Source organism: Sphaeramia orbicularis, chromosome 4, assembly GCF_902148855.1.
Source record: "Sphaeramia orbicularis chromosome 4, fSphaOr1.1, whole genome shotgun sequence".
Taxonomy (NCBI): Eukaryota; Metazoa; Chordata; class Actinopteri; order Kurtiformes; family Apogonidae; genus Sphaeramia; species Sphaeramia orbicularis.
This window is the reverse complement of record NC_043960.1, coordinates 41,522,359-41,539,219: the sequence shown is the minus strand read 5'-3', so window position 1 is coordinate 41,539,219 and position 16,861 is coordinate 41,522,359. Positions and strand designations below refer to the sequence as shown.

At 33.8% G+C, this 16,861-nt stretch overlaps 2 protein-coding genes across 3 annotated transcripts in view; one reads left to right on the top strand and one right to left on the bottom strand.

Annotated features, from left to right (window-relative positions):
- The window catches only part of fsd1 (fibronectin type III and SPRY domain containing 1), a 32,682-nt gene that overhangs the window by 96 nt on the left and 15,725 nt on the right, over positions 1-16,861 (top strand). Inside the window, exons 2-3 of the mRNA XM_030132313.1 lie at positions 1,588-1,644; positions 12,259-12,523. Of these exons, the coding sequence (XP_029988173.1) occupies positions 12,509-12,523 (15 nt within the window). The 5' untranslated portion in view covers positions 1,588-1,644; positions 12,259-12,508. The remainder of the gene's footprint in view (positions 1-1,587; positions 1,645-12,258; positions 12,524-16,861) is intronic.
- On the bottom strand, positions 939-8,608 carry LOC115418035 (uncharacterized). Of its 2 annotated transcripts, XM_030132332.1 has the most exons (5): positions 8,527-8,608; positions 7,411-7,809; positions 7,193-7,249; positions 6,313-6,432; positions 939-1,436 (listed from the first exon to the last, which is right to left on the bottom strand). In XM_030132332.1, the coding sequence occupies exons 1-5, from the start codon at positions 8,567-8,569 to the stop codon at positions 1,270-1,272; spliced, it is 786 nt and encodes a 261-aa protein (XP_029988192.1). In that variant the 5' UTR covers positions 8,570-8,608; the 3' UTR covers positions 939-1,269. The 2 variants fall into 2 exon arrangements, with proteins under 2 accessions (XP_029988192.1, XP_029988193.1); XM_030132333.1 differs by lacking the exon at positions 7,193-7,249.

Sequence of the window (16,861 nt, the reverse complement as noted above, 5' to 3'; positions counted from 1 at the left end):
GTAGGCAGTGCCTGATCATGTGACTTTTGATTGTACCTTTCCTCAAAAAACTCCCACTATCCTCTGCAGCCAATCACACACAAGGATCCCACTTTACGCTTTATAGCAGACAAATACAGTTTACCAGATAATAGATTATTTACCTGTTAAATATAACGTTTAAAGGAATTCCATTTATCTTTATGTTCATGCTATTTTCTTATTTTTATTTATTTTATTTATGTCGAACATGCAAAGAAACAAAATAAAACAAAACAAGGCAAATTAAGACAAAAACAAAATAACATTTAAATGGACAGAATCTATCTTCAAGCGCATACAAGTCTGAATATTGCATGGTCGAAAGAAGTATAAACCTGCTATTGGAGTATAATAATGTGTACAGAGAAAAATAAAAGTAAAGCATTTTTATATATTTTCAAATCTTTTACCTAACTTTTTATTTGGCTTTATATGTATTTTGTTATTTGTGAGCTAATGTTACAAATCGCCCCCCCCCCCTTTTTTTTTTTTTTTAACTTATTTATTATTTTTTAATTTTTTGTTTGTTTGTTTGTCTTGGTATCCTGTCGTTTAATTGAGCAAAATAAAATAAAATAAAATCACCCACTAATTTGTTTAATATTAGAATTATTTTTAATCGTGAGTGAAAGTCAACATTTTACAAATTATCTTTGGTTTGATGCAGGTGCAGTATAATAACTCATGTTTACAGAGAAAATTGGAATTCAACCATATTTAATTTTTTTTTCACCTTTTAAATCTCTTCTATGTGCTGTATTTTTTTTTTCAGTCTGCTTTGTGCGAATTTTGTCCATTTTATTGTTTAATTAAGCCAGAAAAATAAGATAAAATAAAATAAAATCACTCATCATTTATTTATTTATTTATTTATTAATCACTTTATCATGATCTAAATTCAAAATGTTACAAATGATCTTACAAAACATTTTTTAACCTTTATTTTAGTTAATGCAGTATACAAAAAGCACACAGTTAATACTTAACATTTGTACATACAAATGAAATATGATGGCGTTTGCGTATTTATACAAAGGTTTCTACAGTGGCAGAATTAATGACGTACTAAAAAGAAAAGACAATGCATTATTTCTGAATGGAGACTGATGTCTATGAGGTTCACCAGGTGCCATCTAGTGGCTGAACATGGTGCATTCACTGACCAACTAACCAAAGGAAGGACAAATACTCATTTTCATTCACTAATATTCCTTACAGCTGTTGGTATCTGTAATCTCTGTGATTTCTCTAATACTGGTATCTCAATTTGTCATTGTCGTTTCTTCTGCCAAAATTTGGGGTGTGGCTGTTTTGGTAAGAGGACGCTGCCTTCATGTTTTCCTCGAGCATCCTGCCTCGTGGGGAGGGCTGACACTTGGGTGGGTGGGTGTTGGCGTAGATAGGATCCTCAATGTCTGCATCACAAATAAAAACAAAAATAAAATGTCACTTAAGTCATTCAACCAGCAAATTATGTTACTACTACAAACTGCAGACAAACTCAATCACATGAGTTCATCATGAATTAATTCATTGTCTATTTTTTTTATTTTTTTTTCTTATTAGGGCCGTATTCCTTCACTAATGAAACTTTGTTGTCAAGAAAGAAACAATGGATTCTGGGTAAGGCTTTAAAAAGATATCACCACACCTGTTAAATAAATTTGTAAAACATAATTTTGATTAATAACTGAGCAATTGCATATACATGTCTCACATAATATTAGCTGTACTGGATGGATGAAAAAATGAATTCAGTGATAAAACATTTAATATTACACTGCATGGACTCGTGTCATTAATTACATTAACTAACCTCTATTTCACATGTTAATTTTATTCACATGTTGGCACTGGAATAGCATGTCAAATCATTCTTAGATTCTTAGATTATCATTTAAAGCCTGTGAATTAAATTGCACTGTTGCCCATAACTTTGGGATAATTTCATTTTTAGACGCATTCCTCTTTTTATTCCTATTTATACACATCAGGATCACCTTTAACCTGGTTCAATGATTACATTCTAAGTCCTTGTACACTTTATCTATTAAAAAACTCAGGTTGTCCCAATCATTTCATGAGAAGAGGGAAGCATGTTTTATTCCACCTTTATAGGCAACAGCATCTAATGATGAAATCTTAAAAAAAAAAAAAAAAAAATGGTGCAAAAGGAAACATATCAAGGTTATTGGAAAACACAGAAGGTGGTCCTTGTATGTTATGTCTGGGCTCCATTATACCAGTAAGAAACTTTGTTCAGTCTATGTTTTAACCACATAGAAGATGAAGTCTGAAGTTTCTCATGCTGCATTCTTGAACCACACAAACCACCTCCTTAATGCAACATTTTCCCACCTGTCACGAATAGTCCTTCATTACTGTATTGTCTATACAAACATAAAGACAAACTACAAACCCTTATTTATCCGGTCAAATATAAAAGCATGTAAAACTAAATCATTCCAATTGTGTTATATTGTGTTAGATTATCTTTCATTTAGTCATGTATTCATTTATAGACTACACTGGGGCTCATTAAAAGTATAATGGTCAAATCTAACAAATGGTGCAAAAGGAAACCTACTCCTCTGTAATAAATAGGTCATCAGACAATGTAGATGGATTTTCAGTAAACGGACAAAAACAAAAAAGGTTTTGTTGTAAGTATGCCAACCAACAGCGGAAAGTGACTCATCTTACTTACTTACTTACTTTAAACTTGACCACAAACGTAGTGAAAGCCCCTGTTACATTCCTCATATTTCCCTTTCTATGCTGCCTTGACATTTTCTGCAACACAATACAACTGAAAAATTTAACCCATAAAGACCCAGCGCTAATTTTGTGGCAGTTCCCAAATTAAATTTTCTCTCTGTTTATTTATTTATTTATTTATTATTTATTTATTTTTTTTATTTATTTAACTAGGGAGTCCCATTGAGATCAGAAATGTTTTTTGTAAGGGAGGCCTGGGTAGCAGCCATAAGAAGTCCAAACAATACAAAACACATACATGATACACAATGAACAATAAAACACAGTAACAACTATTCAACCCTAATGGCATCAAGAAAAACAGTGGCATTCCTCTTTCACTGCATTCTCATTTAACCTTTCTTAAGTGATTTATCACCATTTATTGCAATATTATCTGCTTTATTTTGTGTGTTTTTTCCAGTGAAAATCAGGTATTTTCCTATGTTTAATTCACTGATTATGTAGATATTCCTAAAAGCTTAGGTTAAAGTTGAGGGTTATTATATCAAAAACCAAGAAAACTGAAGAAAAAGTGATTTTTTGAGTAAAATACATCATTAACTAACATAAAAACAAGTATCTCCATCCACTATCATTGATGCAACTCCATGGGTTTTACTGGTGAATCAGTGTTGTAGAGGGTGACTGTGTTTCCACGGTAACTACAGAGCCTCTGAACATCCAAACGGGTCATATCTGATGACCATGAAAAGATGACAAACTGCATTTACACCAATTATTTGCATATATTGATCAGATTAGTGGATCACAGGTATTGAACAGTTTAGATCAGTAGATGCTTTTGGTCCACAGATGTGGTTCGGGTCTTTATGGGTTAAGTCAGTGGTTCCCAATCTTTTTTGGCTCGTGACCCCATTTTAACATCCCAACTTTCTGCCGACCCCAGACATTCAAAACGGAGATTTTTTTTTTTTTTTTTGTTAAAATGAATTAGTTTTTGATCATGTAATGGTTTCCTACACTATAATGCAAATAAACGTTAATTTTAGACGACATTTAGTCTATATACAGGGTGGGGAAGCAAAATTTACAATGAACATTTAGTTGTTTTTTCTCAGCAGGCACTATGTCAGTTGTTTTGAAACCAAACACATATTGATGTCATAATCATACCTAACACTATTATCCATACCTTTGCAGAAACTTTTGCCCATATGAGTAATCAGGAAAGCAAACGTCAAAGAGTGTGTGATTTGCTGAATGCACTCGTCACACCAAAGGAGATTTCAAAAATAGTTGGAGTGTCCATAAAGACTGTTTATAATGTAAAGAAGAGAATGACTATGAGCAAAACTATTACGAGAAAGTCTGGAAGATACTATTAAAGAAGAACGGGAGAAGTTGTCACCCGAATATTTGAGGAACACTTGCGCAAGTTTCAGGAAGCGTGTGAAGGCAGTTATTGAGAAAGAAGGAGGACACATAGAATAAAAACATTTTCTATTATGTCAGTTTTCTTGTGGCAAATAAATTCTCATGACTTTCAATAAACTAATTGGTCATACACTGTCTTTCAATCCCTGCCTCAAAATATTGTAAATTTTGCTTCCCCACCCTGTAATGTGTATAATTATGGACTGAGGCAGAAAAGCCAGGTGTAGATTACTGCACAAAGTGAGAATTTTATTTTCCTTGGTCAAAATATGTACAGTCAGTCCAGCTTGGATTTACAAGGCTGACAATTAATACTGAACAAACAATAATTCAAACTATGAATTATGAAAGAGCTGCAGCATCTCAACCCTTAGGGTCTGAGCCTATTTTGGCCATTTTTGAGTACTTTTGATTTTGCCTTTGTATACTATATAAAGAAATGTTTACTATACCCATACTATACCCAACACAAAATGACAAAAAACACACAAAAAAAATTAAAATCCGTTTTGAAAAATGTTTGTAATTAACAATGAACATTTGAAATATAAACAGTACCACAGTGCTTCAGTTTCAGCTTCAGTTTGTCATGTCTTTTATGCATTGTGATTGTCTCTCTCAACTCACCATATATTTTTTTATTAGTACTTTTTTTTATTTATTTTTTTATCAACTACTAGAAATTTCAGGCGACCCCATCTGAATTCCAGGCAACCCCACGTGGGCTCCCAACCCCAAGGTTGAAAAACATTGGGTCAATACTGGGCATTTATCAACTTCCACCACTAACACAAAATATTTGACGCCAAATAACGTTCTAGTTGTAAAAAAATATGTTTCAGCTGAAAATAGTCACATTTAACTTTTGATACAAAACAATTTAGAGAAAGGCTCATTGAAATGTAATGAAATGTAAAATGTACAACTGAAACCCACTTTAAAGAGTCAAACATCAAATGAAATCAAAAGTATCCTCCAAACTATAAAATGATGACTTTATCAGCATTGGTGTGTGCACTTATTGAAAAAAAGCACCTTTCACACAACAGGTAACAAGACTAAAACTGAAAGAAGTAATGAAACATCTATAGCCAGAATATATTTGTAAAAATGCGAAAATCTGTAGAAGTCTGTAGAAAGTCTCATGTAACCGTAGACCTGTGATAGATGAAGCACTTTGTTGCAGCCTCTCGTTTGATATATAAGTGGCTGTTGTCTTCCTGTGACAAAACCACAAATAGTCCACTTACACATCCTTTAGTCTGTGTCAGAGGTCTCACTATTATGTCTATATCTTTGTAAGTGGTTTATCATGTCATAGAAAAAATAAGAATAAGAATAAGAATAAGAATAAGAATAAGAATAAGAATAAGAATAATAGCAGTTACACACCTGCATGTCATATTAAACAAAATGTAAAATTTGCCCTAAAATTTTAACTCAAAAAAGAAATTTGAATGATTCTGAAAACAGTCATCGGTTTTGATCATTAAGCACTAAGACGACCCACAAAGTCTGAGAGAGTCACACACATAATATGAACCTACTTTTAATAAATGTGTATTGTTTTTCATTTACAAACAACAGCTGCAGGTTCTGTTTTCATGTTGACTCACAAAGCAGTCCGAGTGGGTGTTGCTGTGCAGGTGGATTCTGTCGCTGTTTCTGCTTATGTTACTTGTACAAATATGGATAATTTCTCAGAAAAGGTCACCCTTTATGCACTGGGCTCTGTGTGGTCCCTGTGTTTTATCTCTGAATGACAAGCTTTGTTCAGTCTGTGCTTTAAAATGTAATCTGTGCTTTAACCACACTGAAGATGAACTCTGAAGTTTCTCATGTTGTCTTCTTGAACCACGTAAACCACCTGTGTAATTCACCACTTACCCACCTGTCATGAGATGGACAGACTTCATTGCTGTTCCGGTTAAATACAAATGTGTGCAAAATCAAATCTGTCTCATTCAGTGCATCTGGATTGACTTCACAGATATTTTGTCATCTTCTTAGAAGACTTCATTACAGTTCTGTACAGTTCTACAGTTCTTCTCATAGAAGCTACCGCATATATGTACAATCTACATCACTATATGGTGCATATTGATGCACAAAAAAAAACAAATTATAGACAGGTACCTGTTGTTGTGCATTTTTTCTTTAAGATGCATGTGATCAGAAGGACAACCACAATGAGGCATGAGACTCCCAGTATGATCCATATCCACCAGCTAAAAGGCATAAAGGAGTCTGGAGGCTCTGGAAGAGAAAAAATACGTCCTAAAATTAAATTCATGCATAGATTTAATAACCGTGTTGACAGACAGACAGATCATTTCATATCCTATTCATACATTAAGTCAAAAAAATGTACAAGAATGACTGTTACTGCAGGAAACATCTCACATCCCCTTGGGCTGGAAATAAAAGAATAAAGTCAATTAACCCATAAAGACCGAATGCTGCTTTTGTAGCAGTACCCAAATTAATTTTTAACTCTTTTTAACCTTTCTTAAGTGATTTATCACTGTTTATTATAATATTATCCTCTGTATTTTGGATTTTTCAGTGTAAATCATGTATTTTCCTATATTTAATTCACAGATCATGTAGATGTTAATGAAAACTCAGAGTACATTCAAAGGTTATTATATAAAAACTGATAAAAAACTGAAGAAAAAGTGACTTTTACTTTTCACTCAATGTTGCTGTCAAGCAGTCAGCATTAAAGTCAGAGTGCAAATGTAAATTAACACAGTGTCTGTGTGTGTAGATGTTCACATCTTGGAGACTAAATCTGGACACTTTGTGGTGAAGCAGTTTCTGTCTCCAACAGACAAAGGACGTCAAATACTTGCCAATTCAGAGTCACATTCACTTGAGAATCAACACTAACTACAGCCAGAAAAAGTGACGTACAATTAAAGTCGTAAATACCTGCTCAGACTGTGTGACTTGGTTATAAAATGCATTAATTCTCATGTGAAAAGAGGATGCATACACACACACACACACACACCTTGTTCACCTATCGTGGTTAGGGATGGATACGTTGTATGCTTCTTTAAGCTCTTCGCTGTCACAGAAGAAATAAAATAATACTTTGAAACATATTCTTAATGTCATAGACAGGCAAAATATTTTCATTATTTATGGATTTATACATGTGTATTTTATGATTATTGACGTTGCCTTTTTTTTTTTTAACTTAATAAGACACTGCCAGGTAATACTTACCAAAAATGATATTTGCTCCTTCACTGTCACTCTTGTTAAGAACAGGGATATCTACTGTCACTTGGCAAAAGTACCATCCAGTCTGATTTTGTTTAGCATTTAATATAGTGTATTCTCCCAAATTCATTGTACACTTTTGCTCATTTTTTTCACGCTGTGGACACTGCTGCTGCTGTGTTTCTGTGGACTTCCCAGAGGAGTTGTGGCCTCTCCAATATTTGGTGAGACTGGCTGCATTTTTGAGTGATGGTTCAGAGGAACGAAACCACTCCACCCAACACCTGTGACTTTCCTCTGCACAGCAGGACAAAGTCACACAGGAGCCAACAGTAAGATGAATTTCTCTTGGCACTACATATAAGATCAGTTCTCCAGGAGCTGGTAGGACCATGACAGCCACTGTAGATGGACAGATGAAAGAAAACACAAGAAATTGCACTTATTTCTAACTGTTCAGCGGCTGCAGTCGCTTTAACCCATAAAGACCCAGTGCTACTTTCATAGCCAAATGAATCCAAGTGAATTTCTCTCTTTATTTCACCGTTCTGAAGTGATTTATCACAGTTCATTATAATATTATCCTCTGTATTTTCAATTTTTTTGGTATAAATCATATTTTTTCCTATACTGAATTAACTGATCAAATAGATGTTCATAAAACCTCAGAGTAAATTCAAAGGTTATTATATGGAAACTGAAGAAAAAGTGAATTCTCTGCAAAACATATCATTAACTAAACATAAAAACATGTCTCCATCCACTGTCATTGATCCAACTCCATGGGTTTTACTGGTGAATCAATGTTGTAGAAGATGACGGCATCTCCACATTCACTACGGAGCCTCTGAACGTCCAAATGGGTCATATCTGATGACCATGAAAAAAATGACAAACTGTATTTTACACCAATTATTTACATGTATTGATAGGATTAGTGGATCAGCAGGTATTAAACACTTACATCAGTAGATTTTTTTGGTCAGCGGTGGATGTTTGGGTTTTTATGGGTTAAATACAACTTTACTTTTCACTTCAGATTTCATCATCACACTCTCCTTTTTAATCTTTATCCATTTTTTATTTGAAGTAAAGACAAAAGTGAAGAAAAAGTCTCACCTGTCAGTAACATCATAGTCGTCGGCCGCAGACACGTTTCCATTGTATCATATGAGAGGTGGTCCTCCTCTCAGACTCATCCTGTGTCTGTTGCATCTACGCGTCAGACTGAGCGACACCAAAAACCTGCATGTGGGTGGGAGGAGGGGCTTTGGTTTTTCTGTACTGTGAGAATAAGCAGCAAGTTGCTTCCTCTGAGGGTCTTGTTATGGACACTGTGTAAAACATCACCTGAAGACAATGGAAAATATGTAGGCTTTACTGACTGAACCTTAATGCCTGATTGTTTCTTATGTTTCTAATTTCAAGACATCAAAAGTCGCCTGTTGGTGCTATACCCTATGTGCACATCCGGCTGCATATGCTGACTTGCTGAATGCTACCAAATTAAAGAGGGCATATGATGATACAGGGGGGTTGTGAAACCCTTGTGGGTTTTGGTAGAAGGGTGCTAAAACACATTTCGCCTTATCCCCCATATTGTCTCATATAAAACAGTGCATGGCTTCCTGTGACAAGACACAACTGAGTATAATGAGGTAGATGAACTTTCTGAATCGATTTTTAACCGCAAGGTATAAAACAAATACAGGAAAGCCTACAAAGATGATGAAATTATTATTTCACTAGTGAGAGTTAAGATGATTAGAAAAGATGCGAGAACACAACGTCTGCTACATTATATTTATTACAGATTTTCTAGGCTTTAAAATCAGTGCATTTGCTGTGGATATAATCATGGTAAATCAGTAAATGTAACACACTGTTGCCCATAAAGTTGGAATACTTGTGTTTTCAGACACATTCCTCTTTTTATTCCTATTTCTACACATCAGTAATTACATCTGACTAGGTTCAGTGATTACATATGAGTCCCAGTTATACTTTATCTGTCAAGAATAAATCACATTGTCACAGTCTTTTCACAAGAAGAGGTAACGATATTTTATTCCAACTTTATTAGTAACAGCGTGTAAGAAATTAAGCACACTGAAAACTCAGAACTGCAGCCTGTGTGAAACAGAGACCACAGGAAGATGCATCTTACATCTTTTACAGGGGGCGTATAGCGTCTCCAACCTCAACCTTTTTATTCTCTTTAATCTCTTAGCACAAAGAGACAGAAAGTGGCTGCAATGTGACACATGTACTTCAGTTAAAATGTTTTTTTTAGTAAAATGGAATTTACCTCTAACAGGAATTAAGCAGATCTTATGTTGAATTTTTTTTTTTTTTTTTGTATAAGTCATTTTTGCAGAAATGTGATGTTACTGGAATCAGTCAACGTTGTGTTTCACTTCTTTGTGGCTGTTTTAATTGACCTTTTAAGGCTTGTCAGTAAACACTAAGTCCTACACAAAACTAGCTGAGTGTTATTTGGTATTAGATCCACTGGACTTGTTCCGCTCTTGATGCAGTCTGATCTTACGTTATCAGAAAGTATAAAACTTTAATTCTGTTTAGTTAAAGGATACTTTTAAAACATACAGACATACAGCTACTGCATGGCTTTTACCTTCAGAAAAATATCATAATTCTGCCCTCTCACTACCTTAAAAAAATGTTTGTGAGGTATTTGTGTCATGTAGATGAGGAAGGGCTCTTTTAGCAAACCCTTTGTAGAGATCTTCAAATGCTGTTTGTTGCATTGCTACTTCCTTTGCTACAAGCACTGATGTATGAAGCACAAATGCTGAGCTAAATATAATATATGGTAATCTCATTATATACAGTATAGATACTGTTCATGTAAAACGGGACAATTTTTTTAAACCTCAATTAACAGAGTTTTACAAACTAAGAACATTCAGGAGCAGAAAAAAATGAGTAAATAGTTACTGTAAGTATGTACTATAGGTCCAAATATTTGTATTTGTATGTGTACAGGGTCAAAGTGCAACATATTTATGTCTACCATTTCTTGGTTGTTTGACATGCTTCTTTTTATTCTGTATACTGTATATATTTACATTTTTTTCTTTTAAACTATTTTGCGCTACACACCACAAGAGAGTTGTCTCTTTTAATTTTGTTGTACATATGTATAATGACAGTAAAAGCATTCTATTCTATTCTATTCTATTCTATTCTATTCTATTCTATTCTATTCTATTCTATTCTATTCTACTATAGGTCTAAATATTTGTATTTATTTGATAGTTGTTGCAATATTATTATTGAAGCTATATTTCTTTATGTTTTTAAATTTTTTTCTTTTTCTTTTTTTTTTTATTAAAAATATTACATTGTAACATTTTTTTTTTTAATCCCTGTCTGCTAGTCCTTTTTCCCAGTGGTGGAAGAAGTATTTACATCCTTTACTTAAGTACAAGTACCAATGTAAAATTGTAAAAAAACTAAATAAATAAATAAATAAATAGATAAATAACTCCATTATAGGCCTGCATAAAACTTAACTATTAATTTGAAAAGTAAAATTGCAGGTTTTGTTTGGAAGTATGTTTGACATGATTATAGTAGATTATTAATACTGGAGCATCAGCCTTATTGCAGCATGTTTCAGTTGTTTCTGCAGCAGGTGCAGATGTGGTTACCTGATAAATGTGAGGGCTTATCATGATCAATAGGAGCAGAAAGAAGACAAAAAACAAGGTTCCATTCACTCATCTGTTTTCTTTCTTCAGCCTTTGATTTTTGGTGACATATGTGATGACTTAACAAATGCTGAAATAAAACAATGTCAGACATTTAGTGATAAAAATCACATTGACCTTTAACAATCCTGTGGACATCTGGTCTTGAATTCTCACTGCTTTGTGTAAGATGTCAGACAGCGTAAAGGTTGAAAACTAGTAGTTTATGTGTTATATTGTAGTATAAGTTGTGTGAAATCTTCTAAAATAATTAAAGCTATCAGACAAAGGTAATGGAGTAAAAAGTGCTATATTTGCCCCTGAGAGGTAGTGGATTGATTTGATTCATTCATTCATTCATTCATTCATTTTTTAAATATATATAAACCATGGTAGGCATCATCTGATGTTCTACACAAGGGTAGATAGCATTTACCTGATTTGCAACTCCCATCCCTGGTTAGGCTTTCCTAAGAGAATTGTACACAGTTTGAACAATGATAATATAAACATAGTATAAGCAAAAGTATAAATTTAACAAATGTAACAAACAGTATAAAAGCCTATTTACATTACACTACACACACACTTACACACATTCACATGCTCAAAAAAAAAAAAAAAAAAAAAAAAAAACCAACAAAATAAATAAATAAACAAAGGTTTAATAGTCAGACCTCACCAACATTATACATTTTAGAAGTGGATACATTCTTGAGCGGAAGAAGGAAACAGCTTCAAATGTAAATATTTTAGTAAACTACAGGTACCTGAGAATTACTATTCAAGTACAGTACTTGAGTAAAAGAAAATATGTCACTCCAGACACTCCAACATTCCAGACAGATTTGTTTGTCTGTTTAAATAGACCATCAGAAATTATCAGTGACACTAACTTGTACTGAAATTATGTTATTTGTTTCCCTAATTAATGCAGAACATTTATTTATTTATTTAAATCTGATACACTCATTAGTTATTTGTACTTATCTAAATACTTATTTACATTTATACTTATTTATTACTTATACTAACTTTATTTTAATTAATTAATAGCCTTGAATCCTTGAATATTTTTTCATTTATTTTTATTTTTATTTTATTTGACTCGTTTTCATTTGTGCTTTTTCTCCGACAGTCCATGAAGGCAGCACTTATGACTCACTCTCCGCTACAGAAACATCACTACCCATAATCCTCCTCTGCCGCATGCGCTCTGCGTCCTCCGGCCCAAGGCGTTGGTGGTTGGTGTCCGTCCGAAGATGCGTCGCACTCCGGCAGCATCAGCACCAGCTCTGCCGCGGAAATAAAGCCAAAAATCGAGAGTCAGGAGGGAACCAGAGGCGGTGTTTACGGCTCTACGGACGCCGGTGCATCGGAGCGGCGACATGGGGGACCAGAAGGTGAGCCGGGGCCGGAGGAACAGGTGTCTGTGATGGGGGAAGCCGTTTCAGGGCGTAGCGTACAAAGGAAGGAGGGGGAGAAGCTGCCAAACTGGAGAGTTTGTGGATGCGGCACAGGCTGGTGTTTTACAGTCGGGTTGTTCTATTTTTACCACAGTTGGTTTCATTTAACGGCAGATGGAACCTGTGCAGCTGGTCGGTAACTTAAACCTGGATGTATGGGTGTTATTGTCGCGCTCGAGGGGCCTTGGCGCAGCTTCTCTCGCATCAACAAACATTACATAGTCTTCCAGAATGAATGAGCCTTTTCATTCTGAGTCAGTGACCCAATACGAGCATGATTGGTAAAATAATCCTGTAAGCGTGTGACTAGTCATTTGAAGACGGGTGTTCAATGGCTGTGAGGCTGCAGTATTAAATTATACATGCGCATCCTCCCTGCTTGTGCAGTGACCGAGGCTCAGTCCTCAGTCCTCAGTCCTCTGTGATCCCCTCATGAGTGTCCGGAGAACAACGTCTCATCATGATCAAACACTTTCCATCGCCTTCATCTGTCAAAGGGTCCATCCTTTAATTCAATGACACTCATAATTTCTCTAAAATGAACCACACATTAACCCTTTCATGCACGAATTATGAGAACCTTAATCAAAATTTTTTTCCAGAGTGTTTTTATTCTTCTTCAGGCATGAAAAGAACAATGCGATTGGAAATTTTCTTCTGAAAAATAAATTTAAAAAATAAATAAATAAAAATAATTTAAAGAATTTAAAAAATACATTAAAAAATTAATAATGAAAAAAAAAAAAAAAAATCTTATCGACCTATTTTTCATGAAGTTGCAAAAATGTCCACTCAGCTGGACACCACACGTTTAATTTTTGACACACAGAAATATGTATTTACTGATAAATTGCGTGAAAACTATGGGGAGGGCTTGTGATTCTGGGGATTTACAGGGTGGGGAAGCAAAATTTACAATGAACATTTAGTTGTTTTTTCTCAGCAGGCACTACGTCAATTGTTTTGAAACCAAACATATATTGATGTCATAATCATACCTAACACTATTATCCATACCTTTTCAGAAACTTTTGCCCATATGAGTAATCAGGAAAGCAAACGTCAAAGAGTGTGTGATTTGCTGAATGCACTCGTCACACCAAAGGAGATTTCAAAAATAGTTGGAGTGTCCATAAAGACTGTTTATAATGGAAAGAAGAGAATGACTATGAGCAAAACTATTACGACAAAGTCTGGAAGATACTATTAAAGTAGAATGGGAGAAGTTGTCACCCGAATGTTTGAGGAACACTTGCACAAGTTTCAGGAAGCGTGTGAAGGCAGTTATTGAGAAAGAAGGAGGACACATAGAATAAAAACATTTTCTATTATGTCAATTTTCTTGTGGCAAATAAATTCTCATGACTTTCAATAAACTAATTGGTCATACACTGTCTTTCAATCCCTGCCTCAAAATATTGTAAATTTTGCTTCCCCACCCTGTATGCTCAAAGGAGATCTACATAATGTTAGCAATTCATGTCAGAAAAGATATGTAGTGTCTTAAAACTTTAATAAAGATATGTGTGAAAAAAAAACAAAAACAAAACAACGAAAACAACAAAATCCATGAATATGGAAGAGAAAAGCTGTAGAATAGCTGTCCACTGTAGTGACCAGTGTGCATGAAAGGGTTAATATGTTATGTAATATATGTCATAAGGGGAATATGTTAAGCACAGGTGTCAAACATGTGGCCCGGGGACCAAAACCAGCCCACCAAAGGGTCCAGTCCAGCCCCTGGGATGAATTTGTGAAGTGTAAAAATTACATTGAAGATATTATGAATCAAGGATGTTCAATCTAAAGTGGGTCAGACCAGTAAAATACTATCATAATAACCTATAAATAGTGAAAAAAAAGCTAATTTTTTCTTTTTGTTTTAGTGTCAAAAAAGTAAAAATACACAAATGTTTACATTTACAGACTGGCTTTTCACAAAAAATATGAACAGCCTGAAATGTTTTAAGAGAAGTATGTAATTTTTTTTTTTTTTTAATTCTCTTTATTGAGTTTTTTCACATAGTAACAAAAACGTGTTCATATACATTCATTGTGTTCAATGCAACAAAAATGAGAACACGCAGTAAAACAAAAACCACACAAACAACAGCAAACACTGAACATCAAAAAACCAAACTGAGGACATCGTATATCGCCAATCCTAAATTGCTTACACATTTGCATTATTAAAATAATCAATGAAAGGTTGCCATGTTGAGTGGAATGCATTTAATTTCCCTTTTAATGAAAATTTAATTTTTTCCAATTGTAAGTGTTTCATTACTTCTCTCATTAAGGCTGAATGGGCAGGGGGAGTTTTTTGTTTCCAGTTTAATAGGATTAATCTTCGCGCTAGCAACACCACAAAACATATCATATTGTTTTGGTTGTTGGAAAGTTGTACAGCAGCCGGCTTCACACCAAACAAAGCAAAAACTGGATCTGGTTTAAGTTGTTTTTTTAAGATTTCGGATAAAGTCTGAAATATCTTGGTCCAGTATAATTTGACACAAGGACAGTTCCAAAACATATGTGCAAGTGAGGCCGGCCCCTGTTTACATCTGTCACAGGAGGGGTTTACCGAGGGAAACATCTTTGATAGTTTCAGCTTTGATAATGAAGTCTGTGTAGAATCTTGAATTGCAAGAAGTATGTAGTATTTTAACAATATTCTGCCTCTTACTAAATGTTTTGTGTCTTTGTAGATCCACTGTGATCTGTAAGTTGTGATGCACATGTATAAATGATAAACTGAGGTGTAATATTGTTAAAATTACACTTATCTTTCTTAAGAATTTTCAGGTTGTTCATATTTGTTCATGTTACGTTCAAGTACGGTTCGTAGATGTAAACATTTTACTTACGGAATTTTGCTTTTTTCACTCAAAAACATAGAGAAAACTTTGGAGTTGATATTATTTCTAAGTCCTTATCTTATTATTTATATTATTTTACTGGTCTGGCCCACTTTATTTCATATTAGGCTGTATGTGGCCCCTGAACTAAAATGAGTTTGAGATTTTCTAAACATATACTGACTTAAACAGAGATAATAGTAAATTACTACTGTGTGTTGAACTCATTTTGTGTTCTAATGTGATCCTGTCCTCAGTGAATTGTAATCAGCTTATGGGCCTGGCCAAACTAAAGTGAAGATCAGGGTCAATTTATTTTTTCTCTAATACAATATTTTTGATTACTCATCATGAAAAACATATATCTCTAGTTTCTAAAACTGTGTTTATTTAATTTTTACCGGAATTACAACTGGATATATAAGAAAATATTTGAGAATAAAGTGTAAAATAAAAACTGTAAAGGTTGTAAATGAATGTATACAGCATAAATTCAGAATGTAAACAAAATGTGTAAATAAATATGTTCAAAATATATGCCTTTGTCTAATCTTCTATTTCATTATAATCAAATACTATAATGATTTTGAATGTTATTTTTTATTTAAAAAAAAAACAGCAGAAAGATGTGCATTAAATATAGTAATGAAAAATATGTGGCTAAAGACTGATAATTTGTCAGTATCTTAATAAAATCTTTGCTTATTATTATGGTCTGTCACACTGAACAAACACCTCACTCCATTATTTTTTTGGGTTCTCACTCCGTTACCATGAGTTAATGTCTTTTAAAACTAAAATAAAAATGATATAAGTTTCATTTTTTGATATAATGTACTCTCATATATTAAAAAAAAGTGTGGTATGCTAAATATGGGCACTTTCCTTGAGGAACAGCACTGTTTGGTATTGTTTCCAAACCTTGAATAACTGCTTTATATTTTTCCTCACTCCGTTACTTTGTGAATGATGATATATTCATGTTTTTATTAAATATTTGGTTATTATTCCTTAATGGCATGTTAAAGTACTTACTTAGACTTACAATTTGAGCTATTAAATTAATTTTAAAAAACAGATATGGAATGATTCATATTGCTGCAGTGCTTTCTCCCTCCATTACTCACTTGGCCTGGCCCTTTTACAAGAACTACAAACCGCAAAAGGCTCAAAATATACTATAATTCTGTTACATTCAAGGCCTTAAATCCAGTGTTTTTTAGTCATACATTCCAATCAGGTGAAACCACATCTGTTTGTTTACTATACAGTCATGCAGTGATACAAAGGGACTCTATATAAAAGTGATTTGTTTTCTAGTAAGTCTTTAGAACTTACAAAATGCCTAAAACTGTTCTTCAACGTACGTCAGAAACACGTGAAACAGCAAAGTTTGTGAAAACAGAATTAGTGTCTC

Coding starts and splice junctions, on each gene's coding strand:
- LOC115418035 (XM_030132332.1), bottom strand. CDS start 8,569: ATGGAAACGTGTCTGCGGCCGACGACTATGATGTTACTGACAG. Junction 7,810..8,526: donor GACTATGATGTTACTGACAG/GTGAGACTTTTT, acceptor GTCCATCTACAG/TGGCTGTCATGGTCCTACCA. Junction 7,250..7,410: donor AGGAGCAAATATCATTTTTG/GTAAGTATTACC, acceptor CTTCTGTGACAG/CGAAGAGCTTAAAGAAGCAT.